This window comes from Phoenix dactylifera, chromosome 12 (assembly GCF_051530095.1).
Source record: "Phoenix dactylifera cultivar Ajwa chromosome 12, Ajwa_hap1_PhDact_Kaust_v1.1, whole genome shotgun sequence".
NCBI classification, from domain to species: Eukaryota; Viridiplantae; Streptophyta; class Magnoliopsida; order Arecales; family Arecaceae; genus Phoenix; species Phoenix dactylifera.
In genome coordinates, this window is record NC_143201.1 from 8,672,806 (window position 1) to 8,689,362 (window position 16,557).

Below are 16,557 nucleotides of genomic sequence, written 5' to 3' on the forward strand. Positions count from 1 at the left end.
TTTCTTAGCTTCAAGTTCTTTTCTCCTATTTGGAGAATCGGAGTTCCTAATTTTAGCTTACTTTTCTTGCAGCTTTAGCTCTCTCTTTTTTTCTTTCCTCTTATTCTACATCAATTCCCTTAGACATAGACTCCCAACCCAAAAAGTACCTCATTAGAGATCCAAAGAAGGTCAAAAGCAAGGAGAAATTCTAGTTGGGGGATCCTCCAAGAGACCTGCTCCAAGGACGAGAAGTGTGTTGGATCTATGTCGATTAACACTCGAGAAGCACTTCCCTCATTATATTCAAATCTATGAGTGATGATGCTAATTTTGTAACTTCACTAAGATCAATGAAAATTTCTGTTCCTTAAAGATCTATTAGCTTTCTCTCTTATTCTTGTACTTGTTTCAGTTTAATCTTTATATGCTTGGTTAGTAGCTTATAGATTTTTTATTTTTGCTTCATTTTTTGGCATCTGGATCGATAGATAGAATTTAAGACCCTATGATCTTACCCATTGGAAGGTCCTTTCCATCACCAAAGCCCTAATCAATAGCATCACCAAAGCCCTAATCCATCATGCGCCTATCATGATGGGTTCACCCTAGGCCACAAGTATTGGCTTGGGCCTTAGTATCTAGAGCTAGCAGGGTTACTGACTCTTCAAGCATTCCCCAATAATACCCTCAAGCTTTGTCCAGGATATTTGCTTCATCTCCTCTCTTTTTTCATGGTTTTCTAGCTTTTCTGACCATAAAGAATTGGTGGTGACTGCATACCCTTCTAGGACTATTGCTTTGGCTTTTTCTTCAAAGGTGATCCCACTTGGTTGCTTTTTGAAGGCCCGCTCCGGCTAATTCTTCCCTATCTATCGATCCAAAGCTTGTTTAGGTTTATTGATGTTAAGTGCTAGCAATTGCCACCTCTGCTCTTTGTTGTACTTTTAGTTGCATCACTAGTATATTGTTGATCTCTTATTAGTTATAAAATCATCTATATGTGATTTCAAAAAACAAAAAACTATTGCATGCCAAAATAGTATTTCTTGAAAAGTTGTCCTGCAAATATATGAAAAGATCTCTTCCTTTGAATTTTGTGCCTGCCATCAATCTTTACTAATTGCTTCAATTGTTTGATCAGGTTTTTGCAAGCCATTTTAATAGATAGATTTCTGTGAGTAATTCAATATAACTTTCCAAATCAAACTATGATAGCAATTAACTAATGTTAAAAATGTTCATCTCAAAAAAAAGGAAAAAGAAAAAAGAATAATTAATTTTCTGTATTACAAAAAAAACATTATAAAGTCCAAGAACTCGTAATAAGCATTGATGCACTTATGGTTCTTCCAAGCCATTTTGGATGCATTTAAAAGAACACAAGTAGCTTTTTTGAAAGTTTGAGAGCAATGACATGCGATTTTCTATGATACTAGTAAAAGTAAAAGATGTAAATATTTCTTTTTAAATACTTATAGTGTTTAACCAATTACTAGATTAAAAGTGGCATATAAGTATTCTCCTAACCATATCCATCCTCTTTACAAGGCTAGAATGAATGGTACGAACTAACATATTTAAAGATAAGATTTAGAGTTAAAAATTACAGGAAAACTGAAAGAGATGTAGATATGAAGTTGGCCTCTTTTCTTCTTTAAATGTGCACATGATTCAAAGGAGAAAGAAAAAACAAAAAAAATACATAATGTATACTTCGCTTACTAGCAAGGTCTACCGAATCGGATCGCATCATCCGGTTCAGACAGTATCGTGGTTGGTTCGCGTCCAAGAAACGGTTCCGGTCCTTTCCTCCCGGAATCACAGTAGGATTGGCCAAATTCGATCTTTTTTTGTGTCGGAACCAATCGATTCTGGCCGATTCCAACCGGTTCGATGATGACTCGGTGCGAACACCAAGTCAAGTAGATAATGCCACAGTGCATAAGCATTATTGTCATGGCAGTAGTGTGGCAATAATTACCACAACAGTACTATCTATGTGGCAATAATGCCACAGTGGCCTGTTGGTGGCTTTAAAAGCCCCTTCAGTGGTATTGGAAATGCTCGAGTAGGCTTTTCCAAATTTTAGCAGAGATTTTTTTTAAAATATTTTTCTGTCTAAAAAATCCACAAACAACACGGATTCAAGCTAGCTAAGGCTAAATAAGGTATACTTCCTCTCGTTTATCTTCTTATTTTATTTTTTTTGGAGAACTTAAAAAAATAGTTCAAATATTATAAATTAAGAGGAGATCATGCTAAATTTTTGAATTTGGGTTTGATTTTTTATATGCTGTAGATCTCTAGACATTGTACATGCCGACATAAAAATTTTTATTTTTAAATTTTATATAATTTTTAAAATTAAAATTATATTTTTGGATAAAAAGAATAAATTTTTTTTAAAAAAAATTGTAAAATCATAAATGCATTTAGGTACATCCAACCTACTCTATATAAAAATATTAAAGAACGCAAGTAGCTTTTTTGAATGTTTGAGAGCAAGGACATGCGATTTTCTATGACACTAGTAAAAATAAAATATGTAAATATTATTTTTTAAATACTTGCAGTACTTAACCAATTACTAGATTAAAAGTGCCATATAAGTACTAACCATACCCATTCTCTTTGCAAGGCTGGGATGAATTGTACAAACTAGCATATTTAAAGATAAAGAGATTTAGAATTAAAAATTATCAAAAAAATTAAAAAGATGTAGATATGTGGTTGGCCTCTTTTGTTCTTTAAATTTGCGCATGAATTAAAGGAGAAAGAAATAATAAAAAAATATAATACATGCTTTGCTTACAAGCAAGGCCTGCCGAATTAGACTGAATCATCCGGTTCAGACAGTACCAAAAATTGGATCAGTTTGCTTACAGAAAATGGTTCCGACCTGATCGTAGTAGGACAAGCCAAATCCAGTCCTTTTTTTGCTGTAACCAGCTGAAACGGACGGTTCCAACCAATTCGATGATAACTTGATACGAATGGATCCGTATCAAATTAAATAGCACTCAACATTATTGCTACAGTGCAATGCCACAATGCTCAGACATTATTGGTAATTATTGCCGCTGCCACAGCAACTGGGTGGCAATAATGCCACAATGTTGCTGCTATCTGGCAATAATGTCGGCCTGCCAGGGGCTTTAAAATCTTCCAAATTACATCAGAGATTTCTTTTCTTGCGAGAGATTTTGCTGTCCAAAAAAAGACTGGAACTCAAAATTGATGCCATCCGAGCAGGCCAGGGTCCCGCTAGTAGTTATGTTGCAGTGCCTGATATAATAGCGACCTTGTGTTCAAGTCGGACCCGATCTGCGCCATCGTCAACCACTCCCATTCTTCCACGCTATTTTAGCGAACTGCGCTCGAGAGGTGAGGCCGAGCGAGCGAGCGAGCGGGGGAGAGAGATGCATTGGGTTAAAGCCGAATCCTCGGATTTCAGCGGAAATCTCCCCCTCCCTCGCAGGTAATCACCTCTCCCTCTCCGTTCCTGTTTGCCACTTTCTCTCTCCTGTTGTAGTTTTATAAATTTATACGAATTTCCTGAAAATTTTCGAAATTGCAGTGGCCACACAGCCGTGAATGTTGGTAAATCGAAAGTGATTTTTTTCGGAGGCTTCGCGGACCGACGATTCCTCGACGATATCTCCGTCTACGACATCGGTATCTTTGCCTTTCATCCCCTCTCCTAGTTCCACATCGATCTTATGGCCTGTCATCAATCTGTTTGTCGAATTGCATGCTTAGTTGGCATTTGATTGATGGTGGTTTCAGTTTGGGATTTTTTTTCCTCTCTGACTTGAATAATGATAGTAGTAGTACCATTGGCAAACTAACTCGCTATCTTCTTTTCCTTGCGTTTGAGCATTTGTAAGTGTCGCATATATGTTTGAGGTTCAAAATAAGATAGGTTGTTCATTCTTTGACTTATCAGACAACAGAGTAGCCATTTTGAAAATTTTATCTAAATATTCAAAGGAAAAGAAAGGGAAACTCGATACTGTTTCAGCTAAAGGAAGCAAACTCATTTTGGTGTTTTGTATATTTTTTGCCAGAAAAACATCATCTTGGGTACTGTTAAGCTGAAAAAGAAATTGACTATTGATTTGGTCTCTGTGCAGGACTATGTTCATTCTAAAAACTTCATCACATGATAAAAATGGAAGGATAGAAAGGTGGTGTTATTTTTGCTCTTAATAGCACGGACAAACTCCTATTGAATAGTCTACTGAAATGCTTACTGATGTGTAATTCGAAGAATTTAATAGATGAGGAATTGGATATGTTGGATGTTGCGAAGAAAAGAAAACTTAGTATGTTATATCTAGTTTTCTCTAAGTAAAGCAATGTGCATCTAGATAAATATAACAAAACCTTATAAGCTTTCCTGAAAAAAAAAAAACCACAATGCCCCATAAGCCAAAATCTTTAATTTGGGGTATATAACTATGTAGTTGTCTAGTGGAGAAATTAAACCATTACTAGTGGTCAGGGCCGGCCCGAGCCCTAGGCGACTGAGGCGGTCGCCTAAGGCCTCGGGCCAATGGAAGGCCTCCGGGAGCAGAAGCTGGCTACGAGTCTTCCCCCTTGATGGAAGGGAGGTGGAGGGTTTCCTGGCCTGCAGAGGGGCAACTGGGGAAGTTGGGGACGGTAGTTTTGTTTTGGGTGGAGAGAGAGAGAGAGGAGGGATTTGGTTGGCTTGATACACGCCTGAAGCCACTCTTATCTTTCATCCCTTCTCTTTTTTGGTTTTGGTCTTGGTTTTCCTTCCCTCACAAGTCATTACTCCTGATCCAGCTGGGCCATCAGGAAGAAAGATAGGGGGATTGGAGATGGACTTCTTGGAGGGTGGAGATTCTTTTAATTTTCTCCTCTCGGTTTCTTCTCCCCTCTTGGGTGGTAGAGAGAGAAAAGGAGGGAGGGGGTTGAATGGCTGCTGTGCCGTGATGTTGCAGTTGCAGCTTCGGTGCTCACTTGAAGGGGGAGATGGTCCTTAGCAAAAGAAAAGGAGGGTAGAGAAAGAGGAGGGAGGGGGGGTTGAATGGCTGCTGTGCCGTGATGTTGCAGTGGCTGCTTGGGTACTCACTTGAAGGGGAGATGGTGGGATGGGACTTTTACTAATTAGATAGAGTGAATTTTTCACAATGACCCTACTTTCTCTTACAGAGAGGTTCCTTTGTGGACAAATTCTTTGACCGTGAAGCGCCATGGGATGACCTTTTCCTATTCTGCTCTTGCTTCACAGGATAAACAGTATTGCCAAGAACAGTTTTATGGGCCTTTTTTTTAAATATTTTTTTTTAATATTTTCATTCAAAAATTATATTAAACTGAAGAGATTTTTTGTCTACCTTTATTAGATTCATGCATCTTTGTTGAAATAGTGTACTTGACAGCAATCTATTTCCATAACATTTTTTTAGGTATTTTATATTTATTAAAAAAATTATTATTTTAAAAAAAGAGGCCTCATTTACTGAATTCGCCTTAGGCCCCCAGATGTATTGGGCCGCCCCTGCTAGTGGTGAGAACTAGTATAGTATCATTATACTGATGGTCAGAACAGCAGTGAACTGTTATTTAATTAGCACATGTTTTTGTCCCTGTACCAATGTTGCATGACAGCAATATCTGTCCTTTTTAATGTATGTTTCAGCAACCTAAGTTTGTAATTATGCAGAAATGGTTGTTATAGATGCACCCAAGTGTTTATGCATGAAAATTAGCATAGATCAAGACTATGGAATGAACATTCCAAATTAAAGGAATGGTTATTTTGGCAGAAGCATGTCTATATTCAAAATATTGCATCAAGAATATTTACACAAACATGGGTGTTTTTGAAGACTGCATGTATTAGAGTTCGGGGAAAACAGAGGAACAAAGTATTGATCAAATGAGCCCTTTTCAAGAGTTGGGGCTGAAATAGGTTTCATTTGCAGCATCAGCTGTGTACATTCATGTAGAGGCTGAACCGTTATAGTGATCTGATATAAAGACATTAAAAACAAGCCTTTGAGAAGTTGACTTTAGTGAGTTAAGCAAATGTGAGCAAAAAGCATAATTTACAGTGGGTTCCTTATTGATGAGCATGAATAATCGGTATAATTGAGCCTTTAATGCATGAGCCATGCTGCTGTCCGGCACAATTTAATGGGATAGGAATTTCTCATTTGCAGAGATGGGAAAATGCACCTGCAGTTCAGCAAATGAGGCAAGCACCAATCCAAAGGAGATGTGGACTATGGGATGCAGAATGTCATTAGGAATATCTATTGATTGCTTTTTGGATGGATCTTAGTCTAAAATGAATCAATTTTGAGAATTTGGTGGATTTTCTGACATTCAATATTGTGGCTCAGTTTTTTCCATTCTTCTCCTCTCTCTCTCTCCTCCCTCTGATTCTTCCCCTTTTTGACATCTCTTTACTCCTTTTTTTCCTTTTTAATTTTATCATTTCAAGTACCATTTTATGGTGACATGATATGTATGCTCAACAGATTAGTGGGGATGACATCAATGTTATTCTAACTTCTTAACAACCACCAGCCAAAATTATTTGAGCATATAGAATAATCAATATAGATCTAACATTAATTTTCTTATGATTTATTTTATTTATGTCTCTGCAGAATAACATAATATTTTCATACATTTTATAAATTTCTTTAGTAGACCTGGGGAACATTTTATGCTTCTTTTTAGACTTTGATATTATGCAGCTTCATGCATGTATTTGACATGTTCTATCCATTACACGTGTGTGATCCCTGGCCTGACTTGCATTGATATTTTCTTTTCTAGATTTCTGTGTGCTTGGTGCAATTAAATACGTGTATAGCTCTGAATATATAGTATAGCTTGTATCTTATTTACAGGCACTTATCTGTGACTGGGACTTTCCCAAATGACTGTTGTTTATTTTTATGTTGCAGAAAATAAATTATGGTTCACTCCTGATTGTACTGGCAGTGGGTCTGATGGGCAAGCTGGTCCAAGTCCTAGAGCATTCCATGTCGCTGTTGCAATTGACTGCAACATGTTTATCTTTGGGGGGCGTTCTGGTAGTAAGAGGTTGATGCACTGTCCTTATATTTTTGTAACTGTGACCAAATAACATGTCTTCACTAGCTTTTTACCAAGCAATATTTGCTTTTCAGGTTGGGTGACTTTTGGATGCTCGATACAGGTAAACCTATCTTAACTTTTTTGGATAACTTGCAATCTCATTGTGTAGGTTTATTATATCCCTTTGAAACTAAAATTTAATTGGTTAATGCACTAAAAAGTTATTGTCTTCTGGCCTACGGGTAGAATATAACCAATGTGCTTCACAACCAACATCTTTCTCCATATACTTTGCAAATCTTGTGATTGCCTATATTCTATGCTTGTTGTCACTCCTTGCAGCCCCTTATTGAGTTCTCTTTCGTTTGTGGTATCCTATAAGTCTGCCGATAGCTTGTTCTTGTAATTTCATGTCATTGCCGGCTGTTAGTTCCCCACCCAACCCTTTCTTTTTTAGCTTTTATCTATTTTTCAGTCATCTACATAATTCATTCCATAAACATGTAGTATTTGTCTATGGCATTTTTGTTTCTCTGACTTGTACATGTTCTACAATTGTACACTTAGTCATGTGACCTGGAATATGCTTACACGTTGAAACTAGCACACATGGTTTGATCTTATGCTCTAAAATATATGCATTTTACGTTTCCTCTATTTTGGATACATTATTTGCTCCTTAGCTACATTGCAAAATCATTCCATCTTGATGCTTCTATTTTAGAAATCCAATTATCCATCTTTTATCCCATTCAATTTCTTCTTCTATGATTAACTACAACCATGATGTTTTATTTCCAGATATATGGCAGTGGTCTGAACTAACCAGCTATGGTGATTTGCCATCACCACGGGAGTTTGCGGCTGCTTCAGCTATCGGAAACCGTAAAATTGTCATGTATATATCTGTGAAGTGATTCTAGACATGTCTGTTAAGATTGTTGCAAGTTTTTGCACCCATAAATTCATTAAAGTTCAAATGAAATGCAGGCATGGTGGTTGGGATGGTAAAAAATGGCTCTCAGATGTGTACATCTTAGATACAAGTTATTCAACTTGTCTTTCCTCCTAAATTTCTACTGTATCAGTGCCAGATCTTATAGTATATAATATAGAATCTAGAAGAGGTGTTTTAACAACCATTTCGCTGCTTATTATCCTGAACAGTATCACTTGAGTGGATGGAATTGTCAGTTTCTGGGTCAGCTCCACCACCTAGGTGTGGACATTCTGCCACCATGGTTGAGAAGCGCTTGCTCATTTTTGGTGGAAGAGGTAGACTGTTACGTCATGCTCTAATTAGCTTGTTGATTTGAGATCTGATAATCCTAAATTTTTCTCAATTATGGTAGTTGCATTTTAATCAGATTTTCTGTTTGCTTTTATAAATAATTTCTCTGGTTCAGAAATTATTTTTTAAGTATCCCTTAATGGGAATTTCTTACCATCTGTCTTTCTGTAGATGTAGTATATTTTTACCTCCAAGATATATTACCAACGATCTCAAAGATTATAATGAGAATTAGTTACAGTTTACTCTTCACTACTCAAAATTTGCTTTTGTTTATAATTCCGTAAAATTGCTCTCGAATGTCTGTCCAGTCTTCCCTCGATGTAGGAACACCAATAGATGCAACATATGTGAGAAATTGTTTGGCTGATTTTTTTTTCTTCAACTTGTTGCATGTTAAATTTGAAAAAAAAAAAAAAAACATTGACTTGACTGACCTGGCACTTTCTTGAAGATTCTGGCATTACTAATTTCTCTACTGGATTTATTACTCAGAGCATTATTAGTTAAACAATTCTAAAATTTCTTTTGTTTTGCTTGTAGATATATACATATTGTGCTTATTGAATTTATTTAAAAGCAAGATTGGAAGTTATGCAATATAAAATTATTTTCTATTAGTGTTGGAGGTCTTCACAAGAAAGTGCTTACATGCTAGAGGAACCTTGCATATTAGGCTTACTTGGTTGCATCTCACTGTTGGTAGGTGGTGGTGGACCTATAATGGGTGATCTGTGGGCTTTGAAGGGTCTTATTGAAGAAGGTAATGGTTTTGACATTTATAATTTAAATCACTAATTGATTGCATTTTTACATTGTAAAACACAAAATTGTATGCACACACAAACTCTCCATGCAAATCACAGAATATTATCCCAAGACAATTCAATTGAAAAAAAGCATCTCCATATCTAGCAAACCCAACTTTCTAATGTGTATTTATTTAATATTTGAATATATACATAACATACACTTATCATATTAATTTGCTGCATGCTCATCTATAAGCTAGCAAATCCTATTTCTTTTACTCATGTTGATATGTAAATACCATTAGCATGTATATAACTTCATGGGTTTCTCTTTCATTTTTTGGTCATTAAAATATCCTGTCATCTTGTGAGAATATTTTTGCACTTGAAGTAACTAATATGTGATATTATAATTCTATAATTGATGTCCACCAAGGTTTAAAGACCTGGTTCCAATGCCGATATCAATTGCTGACAAGGTTGGTATGTTAATAGGATGCTGGTGTACTAACATACTGCATGTTGTGGCATCTTGTTATTGTATCAAGATCCATGATTTTTCTTTTCTTCTTTTCTTTTTTTCCTTTGTCTTGATTGTTTTCGGTTGTTTACTCTTGTTTATGGTTTGTTTATGCTTGATATTATGGTTAGATGAGGTTTTATGGTCCATGATTGGGGTTATGGTCCTAGTATGTTTTTTTTCAGTGGTGCTACAGTTTTGAGTAAATTACTCCATGAAAGCATATTTGTAATACATGCATAAAATTATTTAATTTAATTAAAATAACCGGGCAAGAAGGCAATCATTTGCAATGTTTATGTTATAAGATTTATTAAGTTGAACAATTTGCTTTGTTTCAGACATGTATTCGAGAAGTATTAGACACGTATTCGAGAAGTATCATATGGTTATCAATATTCGATATGGAATGGAATATAATTTGAAGTATCCATTCTTCCAAGCTCATTAATAAAAATGTCAATATCCCCATTTTGCTAAGCAAATTTATTTGCCTTTGTAGTTTGTTCCATTTTGTTTGGCCATCTATCAGTTATCATTTTATTCATTTAAATCAATAATTGAATGTCATTGTAAATTCTTTATCTTTTGCACGAATGGTTCGATTTTGTCTTTATTCTGCAATTATATCCCCATTGTTGAAATGTCATTTAAGGTGTTAATTTTTTTTTTCTTTCAAAATGACTTTAGTGCCATTTAAGTTAACCCCAAACCTTCATGTAGAAATCTAAAACCAAAAAGGATCTAGAAAATGTATTATTTTAAAGCTTCTCTCATGTGGTCTGTGTTTGATCTGATTATTAGTTGAAGGTTATATTCCCCATGAGCACTCTATTGTTCGTCATTATATTGTATTGAGTATACCTTGACATTATTTGATTTTCATTAAATTCATTATGATCAAAACATGCTCCCAGATCCATGTACATAGAGAAGGAATAATTTCCAAAGATTTTTGCCTTAGGTGAATAGGGAAGTTCATAAAGCATAGTAACTTGTGGAGAGGTTTGTGGATTTGTGATTGCTAGGCCTCGCTGATCCTCATCTCCATTGCCATCCCTTACCCTTGAAGCTCAACCCATGCAGCATTAGGTCTCTTTATCTCCCCCTTTCCTCTTCCCTTCTTTTCCAACTCAACCCATGCAACATGGGGATTCAAATATCAAAGAATCATAGTTAATTGAGAGTAAGCAGAAGAAATTTGACAAGGATAGTTGATTTTAGCATTGCTCGACATTGATTGAGGTAGGGTTCCTTATTGGTGATGGAGTTGATGTTCCACTATAAGTAGGGCGACAGCTTATAAATTGTGTTGATGGAGCAATAGAAGTGGAGACCGATGGGGATGGGAGGGAACTGGAACATTGGTTCATGGTGGATGAAATTGCTGAGGGTTAGTGGTTCTCATGGGCAAAGAAGATACGGTTGATACAAGAGTGGGGTGGGAGTGGATGTAACAAGTTTCACAGAGGGGGGCTAGGCTTGGGTTTTGGGGGCAGGGGTCTTACTTAAATCTTGGGCCATGAGTGTTATGGGTGATTTGGAAGAAGATTGTGGTGATTAGGAAGTTACGTGAGGCTTGGTCCTGAAGTGTTGAGGAATATCAATGGCTTGAATATAAGGGGGTGTTGAGGAGAAGAGGAAGTTGATCTCCCTCCAGCAAAAATGAGTTAATCCTTGATATCACTATTATTCATAACCTGAGTTGACTTTTAAATTAGCAAGAAGGTGGTAAACTAATGTGGCGCTGAATGGAGATTGACGACAAGGGCACATATGCAAAGTAATTAGGTTTTCAAGGGCATACACTCAAGTAGCACTTCTAGGTGGGTCTTAATTGTAGTAGGTTGAGGTACCCTTTTCATAAACCCTTGGAACCTTTAATCTAAACCACCTCTTGAGGACTTTCTTACTTTCAAGACTTTTTAAGATGTCCACTTGAAATGCCCGCTCTTGCGTCCACTTCCAATTCTGGCATCAAAGACATGGGCATATGTGGAAATACACGTATTTTGGATGGTATATATGCAAAAGCTTAAATAGTTCTAAAAACTAAAAAAAAAGAAAATCAAGAAAAATATTTCACAAAATTTTAGAGTATTTTGCATCGTTTGGAAATCATTGGATATATGTTAATTTTTTTTGAATAAACATCTGAATTTAAATTATATTAAAATCCTTCGAAATTCTAAAGAATCTTGTTAGGCATCACTCTAAAGGACAAATTGTCTCTCAATTATATGGTATATCTATCTAATACATAACTATGTAAATGTCAATAAAAGTGATACAAAAGTGTAAAACTACACTTGGATATGAGCTGGAACTTAAGACTTGTGAATGGTCTCCCTAGTGTTGGGGAGGTGGATGGGCCGAGATTCTTTTGTCTTTTTTCTCTTGATAAAGACTCCTATAAACACCAAATAAAACTTATAGCTCAAAAAGTAAACTTTTCTTTATTTATTGGAGTTGAAAATGTTCTTAAAATTTTCAAATATCAAAAAATAGTTCTTGAAGGCTAGATTTATCAGTCATAAGTTAATGATAGTAGTCCTAAGAGACTAAATGTTCAAATATTGCATAAGATAGGATAGATTTCCATTCCATACTTAATATATCTCGGTTCGGTACCAGTAAAAGGCGGTGCTTCATATTTTGTTAAAACTTAGGAGGATACAACGAACCTTGCTTCGTATTTTGTTAAAACTTAGGAGGATATATCTATTATTCTTTGGATACACTAGCTATGAACAATTGATAAAATTTGGATTGTTTGAAAAACCACTTCAACGAATAATTTACAATGCAAATGTTACCATTAAGAATCAAACTGCCTTAAAAAAAGAACGACCAAAGTTGATCATGAAGCCAAGGTTTTCAGTACCAACTTGTATTAAGCCACGTGGGACATACCATACTGATCCCAATATCAATATGATATGGAGGTTGAGTATGCCCTTGCAACGACATATGGTATAGGTGCTATGTTGACTCTAGTAGTATATTATGCAAGGTTTTAAGCATAGGTATTGGGCCTAGTACTGATTTTTGGTCGGACAGATATGGCATTGAGCTGTCCTGTACTGACACAAGGTACAGGGCTTTCTAGCACTACCATATCAGGATGGCTAGAAATCATTTTTTTTTGCTTTTCCTTACTTTTTAGATTTTTATGCATGATGAAGATATTTAGGCTAGCTTTTTTTTAATATTAAAAAAATATTTTTAAAGGCTATGTGATAATTGAGTGTCTATATTGATATTGACACTTAATTATCAATCAATTAATAACATTTATGAGTCAAGAATAGCAAATATAATATAGTTTTGAAATAAAAAAGTTAGAATAACTCACTTTAATACTCTAATCCTATGTAGAATGTCAATGTCTCATTCGAGTCTTGCTAGTAATTTGAACACGGAATATTATTCCAGCTTGGAAATTGTCCTCATCCCTGCTAGTCATAAGATGTTGGATAATGACTTGGCCATGGCTCCTGATGTTGTGGATGTGTGTACATCTGCTACTCATCGAAGCCCTGCTTAGGGTGGTAGGAAGTAACATTGTACTCCGATCCTTAAATATAGACAGATCCACATAAGAGATAATGTGCAGAGTTGGATGCCTTCCTGTCACCCATTGCGTTAATAATCAGCTTCTTGGTGTTCCTCATCTTTGGGTAAAGAAAACCCATCTACGGAAACTTCTCATGGTTAACTGTCTCTACTGCATTGACCAAATCTGCATATTGCTCCAAGAATGTATTATTCAAAATGATTACCCCGATTCTCATGTCTTCACTGACTCGACATACTTGTCATCCGTTCATTACATGTAAACATAGTTACAGGACCGACTTTATTATCAAGGTGGCTCTCCAAAGCTATATAATGCGTGCAAACTGAGTCATGCTTGACCTCAGTAATTATCAAATGCATGTTCCATATTTTTATCGATAAACAAAATGCAAGATAATTAGTGTAGAATTGTTCTCAGTAATTTTCAAACACATGTTCCGTGTTTTTAACATTAAATCATTTTTTACAATTTTTTAGTAATTTTCCTAAAAATAGCTGGAAAATTAGAAAATTACATAATAATAAAATACAAGATGACAATTTTAGAATTCATATGTTCCATATTTATTACATTTAGCTAACATTTTTAAATTTTTTATTTATTTTTTGATTAAAAATAATCTAAAAATTAGGAAAATAATTAACTACTCAAATGCATGACAATAAAATTTAAAAATTTCATTTATACTTTAGGACATCTGTTGATTTCTTTTCAGATTTGTAAGGACATTGTAAATTTTTAATTATTTTCTTGATTAAAATATTAGTTATGTTTACAAATATTTTCAAGAAGATATCCAGCCATAAAAATTGTAGCATGTGCAATTGTGGATCCTACAAATGCAAGTATGTATCAATTTTTTCAAACTAAAAAATTATATATTGGTTGGAAAAATCACCATATTGTAGGATTCTCTCCACCCTATAACATATCCAAAATTCAAATTAAAAAAAAAATGATATGGGTTTTCTCCCTTTTTTTTCAATTTTTGCTAACTTTGGGTCAAAAAAGGGAGATCGGTGAGCCTCAGCCAAATGGAGTACCCTCCTCGGTTGTCGAGTTGGCATCCCCTCCCTGATGAGAGGAAAAAAGGTCCTTATCCTCTTCTTGCTCTTTTCTTGCTTCCTCTCTCCCTCTCTCTCTTCGTCTCTCTCTTTACTCTCTTTCTCACATTATGAGGTTAGAAGGGCCTTACAAGATGCTTAACGGCATAGTTGAACCCAGCTCCCCTTTTTCTTTTAAAAAGGTGTCATGAGGTGCCTCGGACAAGACGACCTTGTATTGATAATACCGGTATTAATATAGGTCAATGCCGATCATATCACTCCTGACTGGGATGACCCTCTTGGGGTTGGATTCGGCGACTAGGCGCCTTGGTGCTGGAATGCTAGCAGCGGTATTTCAAACCATGACTATTGTGTGTTTGTCAGTATATTGTACCAATTCCTAGAGTTAAACCATGAGTATATTGTACCAATTCCTAGAGTTAAACCTTGATTGATACTAATTGCACACACATATTTAAATAAATGGTAACATGCCCTAAAATGACACTTAAAGGAAAAACAATTTATAAAAAGTGTTATCCATGATTGTTTTGGTCAATTTTGGCTGAAACTAGGGCAAAACTCAATTTCGGTTGAAACTAATAAGAACTAGCTGGAACACCAAAATAGGAGTTAGTTTCATCTTAGTCTCATTCAAAACACAAAACTTTGATTTAAACTAGTTGTTGACTTTTTAAGTGAATATATTCTATGTTCTCTTGAGTATTTTACTTGATAGTGCTTTGGCTTTCCTTTATAGTAGTTGTCTGCAACCTGCCCTTTTCTTTTATTTCAAGCATTATGAAAGCGTGATATACTAAATTCTCCACATCCAAAGGCATATACGGTTTTTTGGCAATTCTTGTTGATTGTTTAAGTACATATTTCCGTAATTTGGTGTAAGTGCAGTTTGACAATGTTGCTCAAGTATTATTATGTCAGTAACTCAATTTTGGATGTATTAAATTTACTTGTTTAATCATTTTTTACTGATCACCTTTTGAATTACTTGAATTGGGATCATTTCCATCTTCAATGAGAAAGAGAACGAGACACCAGGGTGGACTCAGTTAAAGCTTCCTGGACAAGCCCCATCTCCTCGCTGTGGCCATACAGTAACTTCTGGAGGACACTATGTAAAGTCATTTTTATTTGTCATTTTAGATGTTTTGTTTGGTTTCTTGTGCATGCATCATTTTTTTCTTCATTGCTGCTTTAGTTATAAGATGTGAGTTGTATATTAGTTAAATATATTGCAAACATAGAACCTGAGTACTTTAAATGAGAACTAAGGTTTTGTAATCTGAGCTGTCAGGTGCTGCAAATCTTTAAGTCTGAAACTTAGAATACTCATATTCCTTTCAAGTGCATGGAGCTGATTGCTTGATTTTTCTTGCAAAACAAGATGCTTCATATTGAGCCTTAATATCTTCACGTAATTAAACAGGTTTATAGCCTATATCCATTCCATATCAAAATAACTCATTAAATTTATCTTTAATATTTCCTTGGACTTTATTTTGGATTGACCTTTAGTTACTCATCTGAAACTAGGATCTGTAACATAATTGCTTGGTGATGCAGTGTTTCATGATCATAAACCTTTTTAGAAAAAGTGTTTGGGAAGTTAGTACATAAATATTCTCAATGTCCCAAAACAATTATCAGATATATTAACGAATTTCCTTTAGCTTGGGGGATGGTGACAGAAAGGACACCAAGTACCTAAATATGCACATGCCCCTTGCAGATTGTCATCGGAATTATATGTTATGGCCGAAACACCCAGGAAGTTAATGGGCTTGTCAGTAAGATGCAGGATTTGTTTTCCACGGGAAGTTTCATGCTACTTCATCTGTTACCTAAAGTTCTAAGGCTCATTAATGTCTTTCTTTTGGTAGGGATGGATAAATATCAAAAACTGGATGAATAAGTATTTGCAACAAAACTTGAAGGACCGACATAAGGAAGAATTGACTGCATAATATATATTTGAATATTACAGAGTGAACAACTGAAGAATGAAGTATCTGATACTAATACCAGGGTGACTAGTTGGTTTGGGAAGACAAACTGATGAAAACCCATCGTTCCTCAAGTTGAAATCTTATTGTTCTATTCTTTCTGTTCTTGTTGTCCCTTTCGTATAAAGGGACAGCCTTCATTCATCATATTTATCTGTATCGCTTATCACATTTTCGTGCATCTGCTTATTGGTTTGTCTTTATTCATCTTTTTTTTTTTGGCTATTGTATGCCCTTTTTTGACTTGCAAAACATATTTTAGGTTGTCTTGATATTCAACTG

The 16,557-nt window shown here is 35.3% G+C and overlaps 1 protein-coding gene across 4 annotated transcripts in view; it reads left to right on the forward strand.

Moving 5' to 3' along the window:
- Positions 1-3,174: 3,174 nt before the first annotated feature.
- LOC103710132 (Galactose oxidase/kelch repeat superfamily protein) overlaps positions 3,175-16,557 on the forward strand; it is a 28,014-nt gene continuing 14,631 nt past the window's right edge. For 3 of the 4 annotated variants that reach the window (XR_015971847.2, XR_015971848.2, XM_008795752.5), the window contains exons 1-9: positions 3,175-3,460; positions 3,560-3,657; positions 6,930-7,068; positions 7,155-7,183; positions 7,864-7,960; positions 8,053-8,108; positions 8,230-8,337; positions 9,060-9,116; positions 15,296-15,387. Coding sequence is in view for 2 of the 4 variants with exons in the window: in XM_008795752.5 (XP_008793974.4) it covers positions 3,402-3,460; positions 3,560-3,657; positions 6,930-7,068; positions 7,155-7,183; positions 7,864-7,960; positions 8,053-8,108; positions 8,230-8,337; positions 9,060-9,116; positions 15,296-15,387 (735 nt within the window). In the remaining 2 variants the exon portion in view is untranslated. The remainder of the gene's footprint in view (positions 3,461-3,559; positions 3,658-6,929; positions 7,069-7,154; positions 7,184-7,863; positions 7,961-8,052; positions 8,109-8,229; positions 8,338-9,059; positions 9,117-15,295; positions 15,388-16,557) is intronic. The other variant, XM_039129860.3, reaches the window with a different exon arrangement.